Genomic DNA, 24,067 nt, shown 5'->3' with positions numbered 1-24,067 from the left:
AAAAAAAAAGAAAGAAAAAAAGGCAAAGCAAAAAATCAAGCCCCAACTGTAACATGTCACATATTCTATGTCACAGCAGCAATGCAGTAGGTGTCACAACGTAGTTGTGGTGTGTTTGGGGTATTTTTTTGTTGGGTCAGGCGTGTGTGTGTGTTTGTTTTAAGGAGCAGAAGACTTTTTCTCATCATGAATCACACTGAAAACAAATAACAAACAAAACTTCAGATGGGAGTTTTAGCCCCTTGTCAAACAGGAAACATCCAAACTTGCCAAAACATGCAATAGTCTGTATCGTTTTATTCGTTCCACTTCTGCCTCCGCAAACTACATTTGTCCAACACAAGGGCTTTGCTAGGTCTTTGCATTTTCAAATAGGTGATCTAACAACGTCTCATAAAAACAACAGAAAACCCAGCTGGACCTGTAAATTAAACTAAGCAGATAAGCAAAAAATATATAGCTGCTTTCAGTCAACCCTACCAATAAGAAACTAGGATTAAAACATTGCTGGTCATTCAGTATACATATATTTAATAAAAAATACTGGGTAAACCTGCTTGAAAATTGTCAGTGTTTTGCAAATTGTGTTGAATCCTCTAATTACAGGGTTGTGCCCTCCTACTATCCAACTGAGTTTGTTATTTGATTTTAACTTACTTTTTTTTTAGTAGGAAAAATCTGAAATTAAAATAATCCAGGGAAAGTTCTTCAAAACATCCATGGACACCAAAGAGAAATCTTTCCTTTATTTTTACCCATCACAAGTTCTTATAATAGCTGTTCACATAAACCATATTCCTTGATTTAAAATAATTCCATAAGAACGAGTATTTAGTAATTTGGGGGGAAAAAAAGCCCTACTGAACCTTATTGCAAATGTTGTCATTAACCATTTTTTTGGAGGACTACATAGTGGTTTTCTGTTTAGGAGAAAGAAGTTATTTAATACAACTGGCACTAATTTGGGGTCAATTAGTGACAGAGACTACTCCTCAAAAGCATACTTCCATGAAGAAAGACATATTAAAGTTAAGTCAGCTCCACAAATGCCTTCCCACAGAAGGCAGACATGTTAGATCACAAAACTTATTACTTGTGTTCATTCACTTCATTTCCTTTCTCCGTTTTGTTTCTTTTGTTTCTCCAGTAGGAAAAGTGTGGGTTTTTTGTTTTGTTTGTTTTTTGGTTGGTTGGTTTTTTAAGCTCTTCAGGCAAAGAATTGGATTGTTTTACATGTAGTAAACCCAGCATCTATTAAAAATGCTTTCTTTTTCTTTAGAAACAAAGAATTTGAAACCATAAACAATTTTGCATTAAGCAGCAAAAATTGCACGTAATCAAATGGTTATTTTTAGTCCTCAATGCTTGGAAACAAGCTGTATGCCACGGCAAAATTACCTAGTAAAGGTATGGTGAGAAATAGAAGCAATAACTAAAACGCTGAAAGTATAAACAATAACACTAAGAACCAACATGGGGAATGTCTTAAAACCAAAAACTAGAATTTGTTTTAGTGACTGGATGCCATTAGGAGTAACAGAGAATATTCTGACATATCTATAACAATATTTACCAGAAATGTAAATATCAGCTTAAAGCAAACAAGCAGTGCAGCAGGACACCTATACGCTGGTCCCTTACCCCAGAAACCCTTAATAAAAAATGTACACCATAAATACAGATTTTAAAAACGGAAAAGGATTTTTCACTTATTTTGTTCATTTATATTGTATTTAGTAATGAGGTGCTCTAACTTCAGTGCTTCTAACTTCGGAAAGAAGTCATTGCTTGCTTAGAAATCTCTTTGCATTCATCTACAAGTATAATCAAAATGCGGTAAGCAAGTTTATTTTCTATATAGAGACATTCTTAGGCCACACACATCATCTTATTACCCAAATGTTTTCCAGGATAGCATTAAGCAATGTGATTCACATCTGGCCTGCATTTGTTCTTCCATTTTCTCCCAGCAAGAAAACTACCTTTGTTTTAACATATCATGGGGTTTTGCTTGTTTCCTTTAAATACTGTGCTGTGTTTACTATCAGCCATTCCTTCATGTAAGTTTACTCCACAACTTTAGGTCGAGTGTTAAGATAAATAAATTCTTCCTCCTCTTCCAGTGGGGCTCCACCACCACCATAAAAAAACATAAGTAGGAAGATACGGGTGAAAAAAGGTTTTGAGTAACTGCAGCTAAGCAACTATGCTCACTGGACTAAGAATCTCTTAGCAGCCAAAAATGTCAGATGGCATTACGTGCATGCTCATACAGAAGAGTACAAGATTATCAGAAAATCATCCCAAATGAGGCTGACCTATTGAAAATGAGTAATTTCAACCAAGCATGACTGCCCTGTAGCTTCAGACTCCTCGACACGTTTCTCTCTGCCTGCACACATCACCTCCTCTCTGCTCAGCTCTGTTCACTGTAGCCGAACTCTGAGCCACCTCTGAGTGTTACAAATACAGCGTGACAGAGAAAAACGCTCATTGCTTGCACATCACTGATGTTGTAGAAGCCGCTATGTGGTCAGTTCCCATAGAACCTCCATGCAGACATCAAGCATCGCTACAGAATGAATTCATCTTTGCAGAGCACCAACACAGAACTAAGTGTTGAATATCAGAGACGTAGTTTTCAAGGAACATTTCACTGGGCTCCTTTCTCCAAGAAAGGCTAGTACCACCACAGTACATCACTGGGCACCTCTATCAACGCTCACAGAAGAAAAGCTGTAGCAGAGTTTAGGCCTTTTCTTTAATAAGCAGTGTGGGTTGGGCTTGTATATTTATTATTGCAAATAGTAGTTCATCTATGCCCAGGGAAGTGCCTGAGTCATCATCCCTGGAGGTATTTAAAAGACCCGTAGACATGGTGCTTAGGGACATGGTTTAGTGGTGGACTTGGCAGTGCTAGCTTAATGGCTGGACTTGATGATCTTAAAGCTCTTTTCCAACCTAAACGATTCTATGATCTTTTAGCTCAGTTTCTCAGTGCAGCCCTTTGACATGGAAGATTGGATGTAAATTAGGTATACATAACTCTACAAGCATCTTTTCAGCTAGCTTATATTTGTATATGTCCAGCAGTGATCACCTTGTCACTACCGAAGTAATAGTTTCCTTTAAAGTACACATAATATTAAGGATGCAAACGGAGTTACTCAAAAAGTCAAGGTGTTACAATAAGCTTTGCTGCAGTGACAATGGCAGCCTGATCATAAGCTTGGGTACTCTTCTGCCCCCAAGGTCCATTATACTTTCAATGAGTAATGTCCGTCAAATGCAACGAATAGAAACATTTGTTCTGTATTTCCTTTACTTCCTCTTTACTCAGAGAACAAGCCAAACAACACATCCATAATACTGAATGGGTGAAAATCCTTGTAGCTTTTCAATTTTGTATACTCATCTATTTACTGTCTACCTCATAAGCGTTAAAGACGTGCTTATTCTAAAACACTCCTTTTCAAGTTCAGGAAATACAACAAAAATGTTATGCTACATCTGTGAAAGTGGCACTAAAATGAGGAATGTTGAAGCACCAATGCCATAAAGGAAGTTTCTCAGTTAGGGAAGGAAAAAAATCCCAGTATTTGTCTGAATCTGGGCTCAAGTGCCTTCAAGTGCCTCACTCCCAGCTTTCCACAGCTGAGACTGTACCTAACTCAGATATGGGAGCACTGAATTTCAAATTCTGTACAGGAGTCATCCTCCTCCTCATATACAAAAAATGAACTAAAGAGAGAATATCTAAACAGAACCAAAAAATGTAGTGTGAAAGTGCTCGAGTTTGTGTATGCTGCAAGAGCACTACAACTGCTGTCAGCTAGATCTCTACATAGGCTAATTTCTCTTACTGAAAAACTCATTTGTTACTAGCATAGGTATCTGTGTTGCACTGCTGGATAAACATGACCTATCTGTTACGTATGAAAGAAAAAATGGAAATAGTTTGATCACCAGGAACCCACAGAGAATGGAGAACTATATAAAGACAGACTTTTTAAACACTCCTCAGCAAGGGAAAATGCTTCTGCCAGTAACATGCTGCTTCCCTCTTCAGTCTGGATTCAGGACTTCTCAACCTTTTAAAACCTCAGCAGGATAGAGCTTTGCAGAGTTGCATTACCACTGGAAGACTGTGAGATTGTCAGTGCTTCCTCTGCCTCCTACTTCTCCCCTGGGGAAGAAGCCTGCCACGTGGGGCTGGTTGTACATGCACCCGGACGGTGGCACAGCTTCTCTGTGGCTCTGGGGACAGCCACAGAAGCAAAGCAGAACATGCAGACGCTGATCATGCTTTACGTGAAACTATGTTTAAGGCTATGTACAACTCTTTACAACTTCTAGAAGCCCTCCAAGGCCTGACATGCCAAATTTTGTGGATGTGGGCAATTCCCTCACACACAGAGGAGGGCGAGGGCATGATGCCTGTTGGCCAAAGGTGAAGAAGAGTTCTCAGAGATTTGCCTAGGGAGAAGCTACACTTGAAATTTCTTAAGTGCAGGTTAAGCGGTGCTAACTGACAGACAGCTGTCAAACCTCTGAGAGACACTATGGGAAAACATGCCAAAATACACAAAGAAATTGATTATGTATTTTCCCATCTAGAATTCCAGTAGAAGAAAAAGCACATTGTTCAATTAGACCAACCTGGACCCAAACACCAGTTTACGCTAATTTAGCAAGGACATTATGAGCATATTCATTATTCCAAGAGCATAGGTCCACACAGGGGATTTTGTCACTATATGCAATTATTCTTAGCTTTTTGCTTTTCTCCCTCTTCCCTCACTTTTTATTAACTCCAGACTTTGTTATAGTTTGTAAATACAGCCTTGTATTTGCAAATAACAAGTGCACAGTTTCAACACATTCCAGCTTGTGCCACTCAAGTAGGACTTTGGAAAAAAAAAAAACAAGCAAATCCCACATGCTTGTATAATTTCTTCTCTAGCTACCTATGGAGCAGAGTAACCTCCTTCAGCTTTCTTTTTCTTCCAACAGCCCAAAAGAGCATCACCAGGTTTTACAATGTCAAAAAAAAATAAAAAAAAAAATTAAAATAGTATTTTCTGTCAACTTCACAGGAGGAGATTATCTCCAGGCATTTTTGACAAGTAACCAAACAGTGCTTCTGTTGGCTACATTTTTTGTCTCAACCTTGAAATCATTAGCAGTTTGGAGCTAAAGCCTCTGTCAAAAGCATAACAGACTTAAATTTTAAAATATTGAAATAGAACTCTCCGATCCTTATGATGAATATACATTTCCCTTCTCTGTTTATTTAACTAGAAAAATATGTCGATTTCTACATATGTTAAAAGTGCTGTTGAAAATGAATCAACAGATCAATAGTGCTCTATGTATGAAAGCTAAGCACTGCCTGCTTTAATGACTCAAGCCTAGAAACTTTCTAAGTCCTCACAATTAAGAGAAATATTATCATCCCAAGTTCTCAGTCATTTTTATTTATACCAAAAAGCTGCCAGGATTACTAAGCACCTAGCTCTAGAAAAAGTCTAGTAAACTTAGAAAACACTACTTCTTAGATACAATATTTAGGTTACAACTGTTCAGTAATAATTTTTGCTCCCAGTTTAGAGGGTTCTGAGTCACTACTGCAGCAGGGGGGAAAAAAAGGTTAATTGGAGTCTACTTTTTAGTCAGAACCTAGGGACTCGTTCCTATATCGGGCACTGAGGCTCCTGAGGGCGCCCATACCCAGCGTGATGGCATACGCTAATCCCAGTGCTGATGGCAGCGTGAAGCATTGCATAGTGTCTCTCTGCTTCAAAACTCTAGATGCAAAATCGTGCAGAGAATGCACAGGGCACAACTGTCAGACACCATCAATAATTATCTAAAAATGACACCCTCCGCCTCCCTTGCATTTATTTGATGATAAAAATATTTTCACATCAGTCTTCCCTCTTGTCTTTCAGAGCACAAAAACGTTACATTTTCCGCATCTTGTTCAAGTTGGAGGGCTTCTTCCCTGGCTTGAATCTGATCCCTTTAAGGTAGTGGAAGCTTACACAAACTTCTAGCCTATATTCTCCGAGGCAGGTTCACCACCCAAAAAGGAGATGGAACCGCAAAAGAGAAAATGTATAAATTGCTATTACTTTAAAAAAAAAAAAAAAAAAAAAAGGAAAAAGAAAAAAAAAGACTTCATATCACATTGATTCCAAAGTGAATGAATATAGAATGTATAAAACCTAGAGCAAGGGAGAAAAAAAAATAAATAAAACTTTCAGACGATGACCTGAAGTGATATTTAACAGAAAAGTTATGTATTTGTTACAGTAATTTCTTTAAAACTATTTCATTTTCTATTCTCTCTTGTATTATTGCTAATCCTAAATTCTTGCTGACCTGTTTCACTGACTTAATGAAAAATATACCATTAAAAGTAATGATTTGATTCAATCACTGAAGTCTCTGTTGGTGCTGACAATTTTAATTTACACCCAAGTGAATCACACATTTATAACAGTATGCATTTTTTAATGACTGTTTATAAAATTGTAAGCATAGTCCTTTTATTAATCAAGAAATTTTACTTCTTCAAGCCTGTAAGTTGCAAACCAGATCCTTCAAGGGAGAAGTAATCTTCTATGGGTTTTTTAATCTACTGTACTACCTATATTAGGACTTTTCAACTAAAAAAAGCCTTAGTAATGTAGAAGGAATGTATAAAACTCACTCCAACTTCAAACAAAAGTGAAAATAAATGTATCAGAACATTTACTTAATGATTTATGGCTTTAGTTTACCACTCTCTAAAGCTTATAAATACTTGTTCGCAAAAACCAAATCGCAAATGACAATGTTATGAAACTAACTGGGAAATAAAATTGGTTTATTGTGTTACACCATCAAACATTGGCATAAATATTTTTTTCCTCTCCATTTACACATTATTTTAACAAGAAAGGCCTAAAAGATGAAAACCATACTGGAAAACAAATAAATTACTAGCATCAGCAGCTATTAAGTTCTTTGAGAAGACCTTTAAAGTGTTTTCTCTCACTACAGGCTATGCCTGTTCATTTAAGTAGCAGCCCACACTGGCTAGAAGTTCGACAGAACTATGCAGCTTCCTATACGCCCCTGAAATCTGTCCTGCAGAGAAGCGGTGTGTAGGTATACCCAAACAACAGCCACCTATCATTAGCACAATCCCATGTCAGTGCAGTGTCTCCGACAATCAAAAACTAGAGGTAGGGCTGATCTTCATTCACTGCAGAACCAGAAGAGGCTGCTCATGTCACAGAAGTCGCTGCACGCGTATTCTCTATTTGGCAGAGCGGGCTACAAAGCTTCACAGCCCGTTAATATACAGTGCTTGCAATCACTTTAGAAAACAGTCACTTCGCTATAGCCCTGACATAATGTTACATCATCATTAAACAACAAGACAGAAAGGACCTTCGAGAAATCTTTGGTTTTGCACAGGATGCTTTTAAAATGTCCTCACGCATTACAGAGGAATAAATTATAAAATGAGCAACCAAGCATGTAAAAGAGCTTGTTAGTAATAAATGGGTGATCGTAAGGACAACATGGCACTCCCTTCCAGAAAGAGGTGCCTAAAAAAACCACCCCAAAACCAAAACACAAGCCAAAAAAACCCAAACCCTACAAGCAAGAAACAGCCACCTTGCACAAGCAAATACTTTCTTTCTAAATCACACCATGCTCAATAAAATTCAGTAAACTGATGATTAAAACAAAGTGTTCTCAGTAACTCTATGAAGAATGACTGCAGATATTGCAGGCCTATCAAGCACTGCGCTAGAGAGAGGAATTGTACTTATACCTAATTATTGATGCTTAGAGTACCCAGATCTGATGTGGACAACAACTGATGATAGTTTAAGTGATGCTGGAAAAGGAGCCATGTTACTGGCCTCATAAGATGAGGATTCAGGTTCCAAATCTGATTAAAAGAAAAAACCCAATCTTCTTTTCCCCGTAACAACTAACCTGTCTGGATAAATCTGTTAAGGAGTACGTAAGGACCTCTAGCAGCTGAAAGTGTAGGAGCAGGAATCCTAAACCCAGTATGACACCTTTCTGAAGCACACCGCTGAACTAACTTGTGTTAGCACAAACATAACCTCCAGCAGTTTTCCTAACAAGAAAGCTCCAAATCTTTAAGCACCATTTCAGGTTTAGACACCATTTGCCTGCTAAAGTTGAAAGAGCGTAACTTCAGAAAACAAAGCTGCTTTTAGTAAGATTCCTAGCAGTTTCCCAGCCTCTCAGACTAACCATCCTGGATGAGAGAAACTCACTGAAACCCAGGTCAGAAGATACAGATGTATGGGAACTTCCTAGGAACACCTAATAGCTAAGGTTAAGAGTTCTTGTAAATAAAAAAACCAAAACAAAACACCCCCTGCAAGGTTACTTTGCCCATTATACCAATACCTACCTTTTCATTTCTTTTGCATTCTAAAAAAGCAACAAAACAAAAATAGGAAAACTAACCAAAATGCAAGAAAAAGCAGAATCCCATTCTTTCACCTATTTTGTACATACATTTTGAAGCCTAGCCTTTAATCGCAAGAATCTGCATGAAAACAGGAGTGGGCGGCTGCCATGACAACGCTATTTTTCCAATTTATTGCTGATGTTCCTAGGGTGGATTACTGGCTGTAATAAGAAGGGACTGAGGATCCAATAGTTCAGGAGTTAACTGGAATAAATACTCTTCTCCCCTAAAGAGTCTGCCTGCAGCAACAAGAAGCAAGATCTAGATGAAGATATCCTTAACAGAAAATACAATGGATTCTTTGCCAGCCCATGTCTGCAAATACAGACAAAGTTCCAGAAGGATTTTGAAGTGACAGCAGTCTCTCTCTTACTGTATATTTAAGCACATGGAGCGTATCATTAACTCCTGTTCGGTTTTCTCCAAAAGAATGATGCAGAGGGGACTCTGCCCTTTGACAACATTCGATGAAAGAGGATAAAACTCTCTAGCACTCGCACAAAATTCATATGGAAAAGTGTCAGTTATGTAAAGAGGGTCTTAAAAGATTTGGAGTAATCCCTGCAAGCTCAATTCCACACCTTGAATGACAAGTGAACAGCTTTGCTAAATACAGTGTGTTTCTTCTTAGTGGTCCAATTTATCAAAACAGATCACAGAGAAATCAAGGAGACCTGAGAAGATTTTGAAATTCTACAGAAAGCATCTCCAGCTGGTTTCAAAATGAGAAAGGTTTGAGCAGGACAAACAATTTTCAGCTCTACCTGATACAGGCTAGGAAAGCTCCTGAAAAAATTATGGCAATGGGCACTGTATCATTGTGGCTCTCTGGTGGTTCTCTGCAGTTGGAAAAACAGATTCGCTGCTGCTGTGCCAGTGGGTTTTTTCCTGGCATTCTGCCTTTGGAAAAACAGACCTCAGCAAAAAAATATTTGCATTCAGAGAAATGTCCTGTCTCATTTCCTTGTACCAGTCCATTTCTGTGATCCAGCATCAGAGCATCTGTCGATATACTTCCTTATGTTTCAGGTACCAGCATCCCTGAACACTTTTCTGGGCAGTTACAGCTTTGAAAAAAATGCCTTGGAAGTTTCACTGACAGGTGTCTGAAATAATTTGCTCAATATGCAGCTGCAACCAAAAAATAAAAAGCCAATAAAATGTTGATCATTATCACAAAGGCAAGACAAAAAAACATTGTTTTACTACAGTATAAAACATTGATGCAACTCAGTATCACATGCAATACCAGTCACTACACCGCCATAAAGATACAGTGGCATCAGAACAATGCAGAGAGATGAACAACAGAGCTACTTAAGGGAATACAGCAGCTGTCTTATGGGTAGAGATTAAAAATGGGTCACCAATACACTTGTGCTCCATCACCTTCATTGGCTGCACATATGGCTCACCCTTGAAGGTCAGGCAGTCATGGTCTTCCAGCCCAAGACACAGGAGTGGAAAGAGACAGCCTGGTACATCCTAGTGCATCAAGGTGTTCTGAGATTTCATTAGTAGTAGATGGGCTACTACTAATAATGATGGAAACAGAGTGGTCTTTTGGGATGCGAGACAAGAAGATACCAGACAAAGAGGTACTGGACTTGTCGCAGCCATTTAAGGGACGGAGAGAAATGCTGGTCACTGTGCAGTTTCTGCAGCATAAGCCTGATTTCTGTCACATGTATTTCCCTACACAGCAATATCAGAACATTCTCTTAGATATTTGAGGATAACTATAAACCTTCAAGAAGAATAGGCTTTATTCAGTGGATTGAAAAAGACTCAGTGATGTCGTAGAAGTTTACATAGGAGTCTTCACTTAAAACAAACAAGACACTAGATCCTAAGAAAACAGCAACGTGAGATGTATATACTGATATATACCCGTACCAAAATGACAGCATTAAAAAGGCAACCCCACAGAAACATTTTATTTATTGTACTGAAAAAGTGCTTATCAATTGTTTTTTCCACAGTAAGACAACCTGGTTTACTCTGCATTAGTGACACAATATTTTGTTCTTTCGTTATCCAGGTTATTTATTATTTTAAGTACTGATCTATTGCAACTTCCCTGACTTATCACAAGACAACCGCATTTCTGGGAACAAGTTGAAATACAGCCAGAAGAAACATTTTTTTTGTCAAAGTTAAAAATATAATGCACTGACATCCTCATTTAACACTTCATTCTTTGTGCCATGTTTTTGTTTACACATCATTCTTTTGGAGGAACAGCCCAGGAATGATACACACCTGAATCATTCGTGTAACACACAAATCAGTTTGAGTAAATCCTTAGCAAGCTTGAAGTCAAATGGGTCCACCTGAGAACTCTCATTTAACTTTAGGCATTAAATACACTCATCCTTTCCTGCAACAAAATATTCCCACCCACAATTTCCACCTCTTCCTCCTAAACACACCTCAAAGAAAAGAGTCACGGTTAAAACTTAATGAACTGTACTGTCCTTGTACAATACAATTTTTTTTGTACAGTACAATCTCTCTCTTTCACCAATAATCAATGTTCAGGATTCTCGAATATGCAGAGCACTTAAAACTTCAAGAGTCCTTAAAAGGCTCCTAACCATTACAAGATTACTTAAGCAGCTCTCAAACTGTTCAGTAATGCCGACTGACTAGTGGGGAGGCTATTTCTTCCCTTGATAGAGCATATAGTTTTTGAAAACATGTCTTTACTTTGAACAGCCACTTCACAGCAGTGTGGTATAGAACGCTCAAGCTCCTGCTTCAATCGCACCCTTGTCCATCGAACGAGGTTGAAGCTCTTCCTCTAAGGAAAAGGCTCTATTGACCCTCCTCTTCCAACCACAGACTGTTTAATTCTGCTTTCTCATCCCCTCACAGCTCACATCTCAGTCAAAATTAATATTTGAGCAACATCGCTGACCACCTCTACACAGCACAGATTTTCTGCATGCTTCGTGTCTTACGTCATGAGATGTGTAACAAAGTAATAAAGTCCTTTCTAGACTATAATTAAAAGCATAGGTTAGGGCAGCACTAATATCATAATATTCATCTTCTCATTCTTATCGTTAATAATTCCTAACATGGAAAATTATTTTAATATAGAAAATATCCAAGAAAAACAAATCTAGAATAATGAAGTAGGAATTGATTTAAGAATAAGTCCATTGCCTGAAGTCAGGCAGGTACATGGAAAGAGCACAGAGAAGTTAAGGCTAGAAAACACGTTTTTTCTTCACAGACTTTTCCTGCTGGTAAAGAGAACAATGGAATTACAGGCACCCTGAAGGATAACAACAAGTACAAAGCAGTTTCCAGTTGGCTATGCTAACACTTTTGATCAAGTGGCAATAGCTAAATAAAACAGAAAGAAACACTTGCAACTTTCAGCGTTTGGTTACTTTAACAAACCAAATCTGAGACGTGAAATACACAGACAGCAACCCCAAAAAGTCTGAAGAGTGTCTGAAGTATTAATGACTCATCCATAGACATAAAGTTACCAATCAAACATTCACAAGTCCTTGGCCAATTCATTCTGAGCTCAAACGAAGCTAAGTTAAGCATCTCTGTGATCCAAGACGCATGCATTATTTAGTATTAGCTAGACATTTGTTCATTTATGCAGACAGATGCCAACAGGATTTATGCGAGAGGGTACCCATTTCTGCTTAATTTGAAACGTCCTGTTCTCTCTCTGAAAGCTAAACCACAGTGACTTATATCGTATAGGCAGTCTTCGTATTTTAGCAAAAGCACACTTCCAAAAAGCTACAGTCAGGGAACTCTTCCAGTGGAAAAGCAAGATACAAAGTGCTCAGCGCATCTCCAGAGAACAAGGTGTCAGCACCTGCATCGCCTCCTCTGGTACACAGGCGTGACTCTAGGTATTCCCATATGCACTAAACCAGCCCACTGATTTTTCATGGTACTTTTGTAGCTTTTCTTTTTCGGCAGAATAGGGTATCCACATATGGGTGGTCTTTTGGGATTTTGCGGGGTGGAGTGGGGTAGTGTTTTTGTGGTTGGTGGTTTTGGTGTTTTAGTTTTTTGTGTGTGGTCTATGCAGCTGATCAAAATTTGCATCACACACTTTAAAATCCTAAATGAATATTCATAAGGAAGACTGGGAAAGAACAGAACGAAAGGGAAAACCTGAGCTGGTAAGGACAAGCAACCATAAGAAACTGGAATTACGGAAAAAACACTGTCAATAAACTCTGAAAAGACAGCTGCCTTCACTTTCTTTTCCTTCTAAGCCATTCCCTGTGTCAGTACTTTCGCAGATGAGTTTTCTACATTTCAGGAGTGTTAATGTAGTCTCAGCTATAGGTACACTTCATACAGATGACTTTTTAACTCAAGTACTTTTAAACTTCCTCTCGGTGCTCCGAAGCATTTGTGACTTCTCCAGTACTCTTGGGACTGCCACCACAGCCCGTTCTCAAAGACAAAGACATTTTGACAATAATTAAAATAGGAAATTCATGCTCCCTTACTTAAGCTTCCTCTTGCCCTGCCCCCTGCAAGACAGAGAGCACAATTCAACACCCAGACAGGATGTGCTCCCTGCTTGACTGTGCTTAGCATTTAGTCTGTGATAAGACTATGAACTACTACAGATGATGGAAGTTTGGCTGAACAACACAAAAATCCATCCAAAATTTATAAATATTTGCTACATCCTGAAAGATGTCTGTTAATCTGGAAAATATACTCTAAATCTGTAGCCCTGTAGCGCTGAATCAGGTGTCTAACGTTGCTGTGGGTGTTTGTTTTTAAAGCATAGGAGAATGATTGATATCTAAAACAAAAACAAGTTTAAAAATCAAACTGCAAACCATTTATTTCCTCCTGTCCAAACAGACCTCGGTAGCACACAAACAATGTGAGCTAACCCAAACAGTACTGTACTTATTTATTTAGCACTGCTGAAGCCAAGCACTGAGTAGGGGAGATACTAAGAGAAGCAAAGAGCAATAAAATTAGTGCCATTAAGCTGATGCAAACAAGTCATCATTTCATGTATCTGAGGGGAAAAAAAGGTAGGTTAATAAGGAGAATGATTATTGAATAACTAGAGGCAAAAAGCAATGCTAATACAAGAAGGATTGAGCACCCAGAAAAACAAAGGGCAGGAGATGAGACTATAATGGGCACACATCTTACAGAACTGAGCCACTATTTCATCACTTACGTTTTGAAGTACCAGCAGGGACAAGATCAGGTAAGCAAGCTGGAAATAAGAGCTAAGGGATCACAGAGAAGTGGAGATAAAATGAGGTATTGAACTGCTCAATTTGCACAAGGACAACTTCAAAGCAATGCTCAGATGTGACACTAACAGAAAGAGGAGAGCAGAGGCACCCAACCCTTGCTCAGGGAAGCCCGGGGAAAACCTTTTGAAGGCCAGCTGATGTGGTGCCGCGGAAGCTCAACGTGTATCCTCGAGAGGGAGAGAAATCAAGTCATATCTCTGCAATATTTATCTGATACAGTTGCACCTCAAATCTCCACTGAAAACTTTCAGCTTAACACAGGATGCGTATTCTAAAAGGAGCACCTTAAATGCAAAGCAAGTGACACCAGCCAGTGATACCCCAACAAGGCACAGGGCGACTGACAGGGCAGAATCACATAAAGTTATTTTACGACAAATCAGCTGAAAGGGCAGATTTGGCATAAGGTTTTTAAAAGGAGGGAAAAAAAAAAAAGTCACAGGCATAAAACTTATGTGTTCCTCAACCAAGGGCATTTTTATTCAACATCCCAACCACACCAACCAATCACTTAATTATGCTGAGGAAGCAGAAGAAGGACCTCCAAATGGGGTTTGGGTTTTATTTTGGGCTTCTTTTCTCCACTTCTCATTTTCTACCTGAAAAAGCACAACCTTTCAGCTTGATGTAGTTTATTAGTAAACTGCAGCTTCAGCAAGGAATGAACAGTTCCTGCTAAGAAACAGCAGTGAAGTGCTTCCATGGAGAATGAAACCAATGGACACAACTGCGGCCCAGCTCCCTTCCTCTGGCAATGACTAATAAGCAAGACTTCAAGAGAAAGTGAAATGCCACGTGCTAATAATTCGTGTTTGGTATGGCACAGTAGCATCACATAATATATGGCAATCTCTTGGTCCCTACCAAAATAACTGTTACAAAATAATCATCCAGTCATCATCTAAGAAATACCCACAATTGAACGCTGTGCTCTTGCTTGCGTAGGTGTACAAAAAAACCCAATGCGATCCACAGTGTCGCTTTAACTTTGTGCTGTTGCAGACCATTAATACAGCTCGTATTAAATACTGGACTGGGACATATACATCCAATACTCACAGTGACATTGCAAGAATATTGCCTTTTTGAAAAATGAAAGAATAACCTCTAAAAGCTCCTCAATGCACATATTAGAGTCTTAACCTCAACACATAACAAATTATCTGTTATTCTTTAAACATAACGGCAAGGACTAAACCACCCAGAAGTGTTCTCTCCTTCACAGTGCTGCAGTTCGCCAGTGACCCAAATTAGCAATCCAGCATCACTTCTCCTATACTTTTCTACTTCAGAATGATGTGTAAAAGCTACCATTTTTATAAATAAATTTAAGATCTTCAAATGACAGGCACTAGCAGTCTTATTTGTTATCATCATACATATGCTATAATCTAACATGAGACACAAACCCTTAGAAAATGACCTGGAGAGATCTATCACCTCCCACTGACCTCCTTCAACACATATTTGGATTTGCTCCAGTCTTTTATTGCTCTTTGGCACCAGCAATCCACCATTTGATCATTATAAAACATTGACAGCAGATGTGCCTACAAACAGAGCATGATGATTTAAGTGGATAAGAACAGGAAGAGATGAACTCTCAAGAAACAAAGATCCTGAGTTTATGCTAATAACTGTATTTTAAAAGACTAAATTAAGGAGAAATATATGCAGATTTCCTTAAGCTCTTCTATTTTGGATTTAAGTCTCAAAAGTGCTGCTCATGTCAGGCTACTTTTTCTGTAGTTCCTCACAGTATTCTAAGTGAGTATTTCTGTATTACTAAGGGTTTTCCTAAATTCAACTTTTGCCCTCGCTAGACACCACAGCAGAAAAGACAACAGTGTTGTGTTGGTGGAGGGGAACTTGGTTGTTATGCAATTAGCTATACAGAGCTGCATTTATTCTCTTTCCCTGTTTACACCATACAGAAGAACAAATATGATAAGATGGAAACAGCTTTACTAGAATGAATTTGTCCAATGGCAAATACATCCAAACTTGATTACTGATCAGAGTTAGTGAGACAGACTTCACATTCTGCATGAATGAAGATACGGTGTAGGTGCAACAGAGTTGTCTATTGTCAAAAAATATTTGGAATCAATACCCTGTTATGTACAAAACCAGAACAGAACTAGCAAAACCAGAGAGCTGGAATAGCGTGTTATAGTTACAACAGTACAAGGCATAGGTAAGTTTTAGCTGTCAGAAATGGTTTTGAGTCATCTTTGCAGTATAAATCTGCATGGGGTGGGGGGCTGCTATTACTGGTCAATTTAGTAACACGTAGAAAGCCACTTACATAATTTTACTGAATTTACATTCAACAATGCTTTCACAATTCTTGTTCAGTTCTTATTTTTGTGTGCCTTACTTGATTTGACTTAGAGTAAAACAGCAGAATAGCAGTACTACCTGTTAGGAATCCAAAAACCATCAGTAAACATTAAAAAATGTGTTTGGACTGAACACATGTATCAGAAATCCTTTAGATAAAATTTCATAGAGAGTACCACAGTTGTGCTTTACTGGGCAAGGTGGGGAAGCAAAGCAAAAAGGGTGGAGACCTATAGCTATTTTCTAGAGATTAGGCACTAGTTCATAATTTCTCCTGTACTCAAATTTTCTTCGTTCTGTTATTCGCAGTAGCATATTTATCTATAAAGCCTAAGCAACTTACTTTGCAGTGGTCATACTGTTGCTGTAAGGTTGGAACATCCCCTCCAATGGGCATTTGCTTTTTTAGTTCTTCATCTTTCGCATTCAGCCATTTGATTAACTCTTCCAGGGACGTCAGCAGTCTGTTCCATTTCTCTGCACTGGCCTCCAAGTGAGCCCTGTGAAACAACATTAAAGCATCTTTAAAGCCCTGAATAGCAAAACCAGCAGGGGAGTGCAATAAATAAAAAAAAATTGCTCCATCATTGAGACAGGAATGTTTCAAGTGTTTAACTGAAAAGCAACTCTGTGTTAAAAAAAACCTCTACTTCAAAACATTTTGCACAACAAATCAAAATAAGCAGAGGGAAAATGGGGAAACACAAAGACGTAGCTGATGCTTTAACTTATCCAAAACCTTGAACACTGCACATGTAAGCAACATAAAGAAATGCTGTATTTTGTTGTGACTCCACCACTGCAGCGCATGAAGTACAAGCGTCATTCTGTGAGCTAAAGCACTGCAAAACCGAACTCTCTCATGCCGGGACCTTGACTCCAGCAGCGAAAGCAACAAGTTCTCCCAGCAGTGATCAACAGTAAATTGCCTGTGCTGCTGAAAATATCAGCGACACGGGTTATTTAATACATCATCTTTAGTCGATGGTGAGCTACTAGATAATTAACACAGTGAATCTGTCCCTCAGTTTAACTGACAAACCCCCCAGATTCCACAACATCCTTTTCTATCATTTTCAAAAATACCTTGACTTGATGGCTTCTCCCTGCAGTGCCTACACAGCTGCAGGGAAATCTTCGACAGCTGCCCTTCTTTTACGGCAGTCATCCTGTGTTATGGATTCATTTGAGACCAGCATGTACTATTTTATACCAGTAAACAACAATTTATAAGCAAAAACCCAAAAAGCAGTCAGTAAGTGTATGAGGGGAGGAAGATATAAAGGAAAAAAAAATATTGCATTTTTGAAAAGGACAAACTAGCTTTAGGAAAAGGAACCTATTCTCCTTCACTCCATTCAGGAAAACACTTAGGTAACTACTTGGGGAAAAAGAAAAAGTGTAACTACTTGCTAGAAGCGACATTTTACTGCCTATAGTTTTGTGCATCACGGTTTCTATTGTCCCTTATTGCTCTCACTGATACCATTCTCTCAACACTGAATTCAAGCCAGCTGCTCATAGCCCAGGCCTAAACAGCTGAGCCAGCATCCCGCTCTGCAGTGAATTACAAGCAAGCTATCGCATTTGCAGTTATATGCGTACCAGGGAAGAGCATCCTGCCGCCCTTGGTTTGCAGACCAGCAGCTCCTGAGTGAAACGTACTGTCTCAGCTCTCTCCTGGTCTCGTTTTAGTTCTTTAATACTCGCTAACCAGAAATATTTTCAAGGCAACCAGCTTGTTCTTCCTGTTGTATTGTTCTTCCAATACTAACTCTCCAGCAAGTTAGTGCACAAGGTACCTGCTTCACAGCTGGAGCATTCACTATAGTTGGCACCTGAAGCCCTCAGCCACACACAAGGGCACGCTCCCAATAGCACAGGGTGGTCCACGTACAATGTGTACCTTCTCCTTTTCACAACTAACTTGACATCTCATCAAAAATGCCCTCAGAAACACCAAGCTGCAAAGCATTGCATATACGTAACCCTCAGGTGCTAGGTACCGAGAACCAGCCCTCCTTTCCCTAAGTCAAAACAGAGTTACTCTTCCTATTAAACAGACAGAGGAGAGACATTGCCCTCTCATCTAAGCCAAGGCAGCCCGCATTTGAATTTACAGTTTTGCTGTTAGACTCACAGATTGTTACAAAAATAAAGTATCTTCATGAATTTCTAGAAGCAAACACAATTAAAATGTTCAGATCTATGGCTTTCTGTAGATTTGATAGTGAAATCTCTATTCATTGTGATTTATTAGTGTATCTAGCACATTTAAGCAGCTCTCACCTCTAAAAACTGGCATTCTCTAAGGCTTCGAGATTCTGCTCTAATTATTATTTTGTACACAAAATGAATCGGAGTTTTGTAAGGGTGGGAAAAAAACTGCAACTAGTTAAAGGACAATTTAAGGATGACTCACTGTTAATTTAACATACAGTGCAATAATATTAAGTGAAAAAACTGATTTGATATTAACACAAATGAAGTGGCATATGATACTAGATTAAATGCATTGTAATTTACCACTAATGATTACCCATGTGCATGACAGATTAATGACAGTAGCGAAATATCACTAGCACATGGTTTCAAAGCCCAGTGCAAACTAAACTTGTGGGTGTAGAGCAGTAAGGAGTGGGGAGGAAATGGACTACACCGACAGGGACTTTAAAATTCTTCTCTGAACACAGAGCGAGCTAACCTCAAGAGAGAAAGGTCAGAAAGACGTTAGTGGGAAAAGAAATACACAGGGGAAACCATATCACATCAGCCTGGATTTTTCCCTTCCAATCTTATCAGAAGCAATACTGAAAACAAAAGCGAGATGCAGCAGCAGCAACAGCTGAAGAGTAGACACAAGCATTCAATTCTCCTTGGGAGCGGAGACACATGCATTCAGTAAACCCCATTCAAAGCAAATGCTGCACAGGAGCAAGGGAACAAAGGCATGCTCCAACGTGCATTTCAGTGTAAACTTTTAGTATCACATTTACATTTGTCATACAGACATTATCAAAGAGAGACGATAAACTATGATGAAGTTCTGAAATGTTTCTTGGGCTTCTTTGCTTTCAAAGACAGGATTTCTGGCCTTTGTTTTGCAATCGGTACTTCTACCAATACACAACCTGCAAACAAAGCTTCAGGTGTTTGTGCTCCTGTGACAAATGAACTGGCAATCTCCAGGGATTCACCAGGTCAAGCAGTGGCTTAAGAATCTACTCTGATAAAAATACAGCTCAGTTATAGATGACTGGTTTTGAGCAGTGGTTGGAGCAACAATACTCCCCAGCATCAAGCACCTCGTATTCAGAAGGACTCCTAAGGGAATCCTGGATGAACCCGAAAAACACAGATGCTCCCAACTCAGCTGACCAGACTGAGAGCACCCCCCTCCACCCAGGCTGAATAAAATCATCCAGAGGAACAGCAACTCTGACATAACTCCCCTTCTGTTGACCCTGAGAGGCTCTCTTCACAGCTGGAGACCTCCTCAGCTTTTGCTTCTGCTACGGAGGTAACACTTTTCCTGCTGAGCAACAAGGGAACATATGGAATAAAAAAGATTGGTGGGTGGTCTAAATATAGAGAAACCTTTTCTGTTTCTCCCATACTTTTACCTCCACCCTCCTCCAAACACTGACACCCTTGTACCTCCTGCCCCAGGAGAAAAAAAATCTTTCCTAAACATTTGGCTTTAAAAGGCAGACCTGCACAAATCTGCAGCTTTGTTTTCTTCCTGGGAATAAGATAATAAAGAGAGAAAAAGAAAGAAGCATGTATAATTCTACAAGTAATTTCAAGGAGAGGTATAGTGTTCTCAGGTGATGTCATAGGTCAGTGCAAGTACAGGTTTAAGTGGTTTCCATGTATTCAAAAATAGGTCACAAGAGTGCTGCTTTTTCACTTTGGAACTCCCTTCAGTTACAGCAGCAGGGAAGTAAAGTCAATGCAGTGACTAGCATCGTCAGCTCTGAGGAATGAAGAAAGAAAAACTCATACTGTCCTTAAGGGAGAGCAGTACCTTCAGCAACTAAAAATCAACATAATCAAAATGTACATGTAGCTGAAAATATTCTAAAAACTCAGAGAAACCTTAATTTAGAAGCACTATCCCAAAAGCTAAACCCCATAACAAAACAATCAGATTTTCCAATCATCAGTCCTGGCATCTAACACGGTTATATGCTGTTCTCACAAGACTCATCCATACGGTTTTGCTTTCCAATTCATCCTTGAAATAAGGTACAGCAAGAAAACAAAAGTTGAAGACAAACAGCTACATCAACACACTGACTTCATATCAGTTCTATGCTTTGTTATTTCCCTATGAAGGCTTTCATCACTCCTGCATGAGTTAGAAAAGTAAACTGCAATCAAAGAACAGGGCAAAATACCTGAACTCAGAAATGCTACACTCCTTTCAGTGGCGACTGAGATTTGAAAGGTTAATTTACTTCTCTCATATTTGCTTCAGTATTCTCTTCCCTGCCTATCTTCTACTTGTAGATCAGTGACATGCAGCTCTGCAGCATTGCAGGTACCAGCAGAGTAACACAAACATTGCAAACATTAATGCTGCCCAGTGGGATGCACGTGACATATCTATGCAGAGTGAAAAGATGGGTCCGTATTCAGAAGAGCTGGTACTCCCACTTTTTTGAGCATTCACTGCACAATCACTGTCTCTGTATTGCTGCATTGGAACTCAGAACTGGCCAGGGTAAATGGCTTGATGGTCCTTTTTTTTGGCCATCAATTTCCCCCAAACTATGATCAACACCAGGAAAGGCCAAGCAACTGAATTGTTCTTGCTAGAACTCCACAGTTGCTAAGTTATTGTCTTATGAGCATGTTTTTGTCTTCCTCTCACATTGACTTATTTGTGAGTAGAGCTCATAATAGCCCAAGTTTAATAGCTCTTGCATTAAACTAATTGCATGGTGGGGCCAGTCTCTGCAAGCCCCCACACCAAACTGCTTGGTTCCTCTGGTTCAAGCTCTGCCTGTGGGCTTTCATGGAGCTGATTTACCCATTTCACTTAACTGTTTAGCAGGTTATTGATAGGATAAATGAAGATGAAAAGTAAATGTCGCACTTTCCCCTCTATCTCACTCTTTCAAACTCCTATGCCTGAATTCCAAGCTCAAGTAATTTTTCTGGCCTTCAGAAAATTCATATGAATGCTTCACATTGTTCTGTTCTATTAAAGAACAGTTTCCTTTATTCAACAAGCAAGAACTTGCAACTAAAAGCTCTGGAAATTCTTTCTATGTAATTCATTTAAATGTGGAATTGTATTCATATTAATGAATATGGTAATACCTACATCCAAAATGAGATGGCAAAGATTTTAACAATGACTCCACTTCAACAGTCAGTGAGCTTGGCACTGGTAGGGTAGCAAAATGTAAAATTTTAAAATGCATTTCTTGATTAATATGTATTTTAAAACATTTCTTAATTGAATAAGCATCAATTAAAAAAAAATTTACTACCAGTATGGACCAAGATACTTAAGATGCAAGTCCTATAAATTTTTTCATTTCAGTGGTAAAAAAAAACCCAACAACAAACCCCTGATTCCTCCTAACAGTAACTGTAGGTTCACAGAATTAATTCATTGACATTGCTATCAATTTACAATAAGGAAAGATTCAACATACTTTCTGCAGATTTCTGTATAGATTGGCAAAAAGATTGCAGAGAGAAGAACAAGTAGTTAAGCGTGTATGGTGAGCAAGTGCACCAAGTTTTTATATTTTTACTCAGGGGTCCTTTACAGAAGAAAATGGCAATTTCACTGCAATGCCGTCGTCATATTTCTCAAGCCTTTTAGGAGATAGCAGCTGTGACCCATTCATGTCTGGAGGTTTTTATTACTTACCTGATATTAGCTGACTTCGCCTTCAGGTCATTCCAGCGCTGGTTCATGTCATCAAGCCGGTGTTGGAGCAGGGCAGCTTCCTCAGAGTTTCCCAAGGCTTTCACCATCTTCTGTCTGTTTCCATCAATGCTTTTAAAGATGTCATTGTGGGCATCAATCTCAGCTTGGATGTCCTGAAATATCAGCAAGAAAGTCCAAACATCTTAGTTCTCTAAATAAAGGAAGGAAGAGCTTACTCTCATTACTTCTCCGAAGCACCAGGACAGAGTACATAGTCTGACTTTCTTGGGTGACTCCGAAAAGAGATGCAGAGGGGAAAACCTGCAACCCTATTAACATCATTATAAAAGGTCTAGATTTCTTAAGTGTGAGGAGTTTGAAGGTCATCCTTGACTGCGAAACAGGATGTAGAACTATAAACACTAAGTTCTCTGCATGTTTTTGCAGCATTGAAGGTAACTAGTAGGTCTACTGTTCTCCCACGCATTTCACACAGTGCAGCATTTTCAAATGCCCTAGAAATCATTTCCTGCTCAGAAATTGCAGAAATTGTCTCTTTCCTTTTTGAAATAAAACACTGCAGAAACTTCACACATCCCAGTGAAATTCAAACTCTACACAGTCATATGCAATGAAAGCTTTTAACTAAAACCTACATCCTTAAACTACAGCTAAACTACTACAGTTACCACAAGCCCATTTTTACAATTAAACGACTGCACAACATTGCCTGCAATATATGGAGAGGTAGACATAAAACAGCAGGATGTATTATAATCCAAATTTCATAGTGAATACTGAAAAGAAAAAGAAGTGCTTGTGATTTCAATTCAGCTTACTCATTTCTCCTCCCCTTAGAAATTAAATTTAATTTATTCTCCGATCTACCTTCTGCCTAAGGAAACACATTACATATGTTGTCTTCGTCTAACGAAGCACATTATTATTTTTAAAACACATTATAAGAGCAAACAAAACTTCCTGCATCACCACCAATGCTTTCTAGCACCCATACGTCTGTCTATACACTAGTAGATCAGTGTAAACACGTGGAGAGCCAGGTGGTTTACTGGCTGTTTGAAACAGATTAATCAGAAAAGATTGAGACAGGAACTTGATGTAGATGTAAACAAACTTCTTTTGCAAAGGAATAAATTCAATAACTGAAATCCCTTAAAGGTTTTTATGCTTCCAGACTCCTCAGTAATCTCCATTTGTTCCCAGGAGCAGGAAAGGAGGGGCCTCTTGTACCTCCCCATCCTCAAGATGTCGTCCTGCATCTTAGAATGGCTGTTTGCTCATCAACAGTTGATAGGTGGAAACAGTGGAAAAGTAGCTAAGAGTCTGAGACCGCATGAAAGCTTTCTTCAGCTAGGGGAGAAAGCAAAAAGAGGTAAGGATACAGTTGGAGAAGTGGGGGGAGGAGAGGCAGAAAGGGAAAAGGGGCAGGGGGCAAGAGAGGGAGGGGAGCATCATGTGAAGCTCTGGCTCTCTAGATGAACCACTGTGTGACCTTGGACAACTACCTATTCTTTGCCCTGAGTCTCACTACTTTAAAACAGATAAAAAGACACTGTTGCTGTCTTTAAACTATCCTGATAAAAATCACCATTCTGAAAATAGATACAAGCAAGGCCTTTAAAATGAAAAAGGGAAACGGAAGAGTCTGATAATCAACAAACCCAAATAAGACAGCATAGTCATCAGTTAAATCAGATGCTTATCTGAAAACATTTGCAGCTCCTGTCCTTATGCCTCCAATGTGCAAGCGGACCCAGTGAAAACCAGCTCGGGTCCAAACACCAGGAGATAAAACCACATACAGCAGTTACAATTTTAATTGCACACTAATCTGTGCTACAGAAGTCTGGCCATGTCAAATCCATTTCTATGCCTCCTTAAGGTTACAAAAGAAAAATCTGTTGAAAACAAAATGATCTCTGATCTTCCATTCTGTAATCAAATATTCATTCTGAATCTATTGAGAACATTTGAAAGGATACTTAAGCATGCCTATTTAAAAATGTTTCCTTCAAAATGGGCTTG

The 24,067-nt window shown here is 39.0% G+C and overlaps 1 protein-coding gene across 7 annotated transcripts in view; it reads right to left on the bottom strand.

The window, feature by feature from the left end:
- The window catches only part of UTRN (utrophin), a 391,112-nt gene that overhangs the window by 113,777 nt on the left and 253,268 nt on the right, over positions 1–24,067 (bottom strand). For all 7 annotated transcript variants that reach the window (XM_063329232.1, XM_063329233.1, XM_063329231.1 and 4 more), the window contains 2 exons: positions 22,022–22,194; positions 16,475–16,631 (listed from right to left, as the gene is read on the bottom strand). In XM_063329232.1, the coding sequence (XP_063185302.1) occupies positions 16,475–16,631; positions 22,022–22,194 (330 nt within the window). The remainder of the gene's footprint in view (positions 1–16,474; positions 16,632–22,021; positions 22,195–24,067) is intronic.

Source organism: Chroicocephalus ridibundus, chromosome 3 (genome assembly GCF_963924245.1).
Source record: "Chroicocephalus ridibundus chromosome 3, bChrRid1.1, whole genome shotgun sequence".
Taxonomy (NCBI): Eukaryota; Metazoa; Chordata; class Aves; order Charadriiformes; family Laridae; genus Chroicocephalus; species Chroicocephalus ridibundus.
The sequence above is the reverse complement of the archived record's forward strand: the minus strand, read 5'-3'. Positions and strand labels throughout refer to the sequence as shown.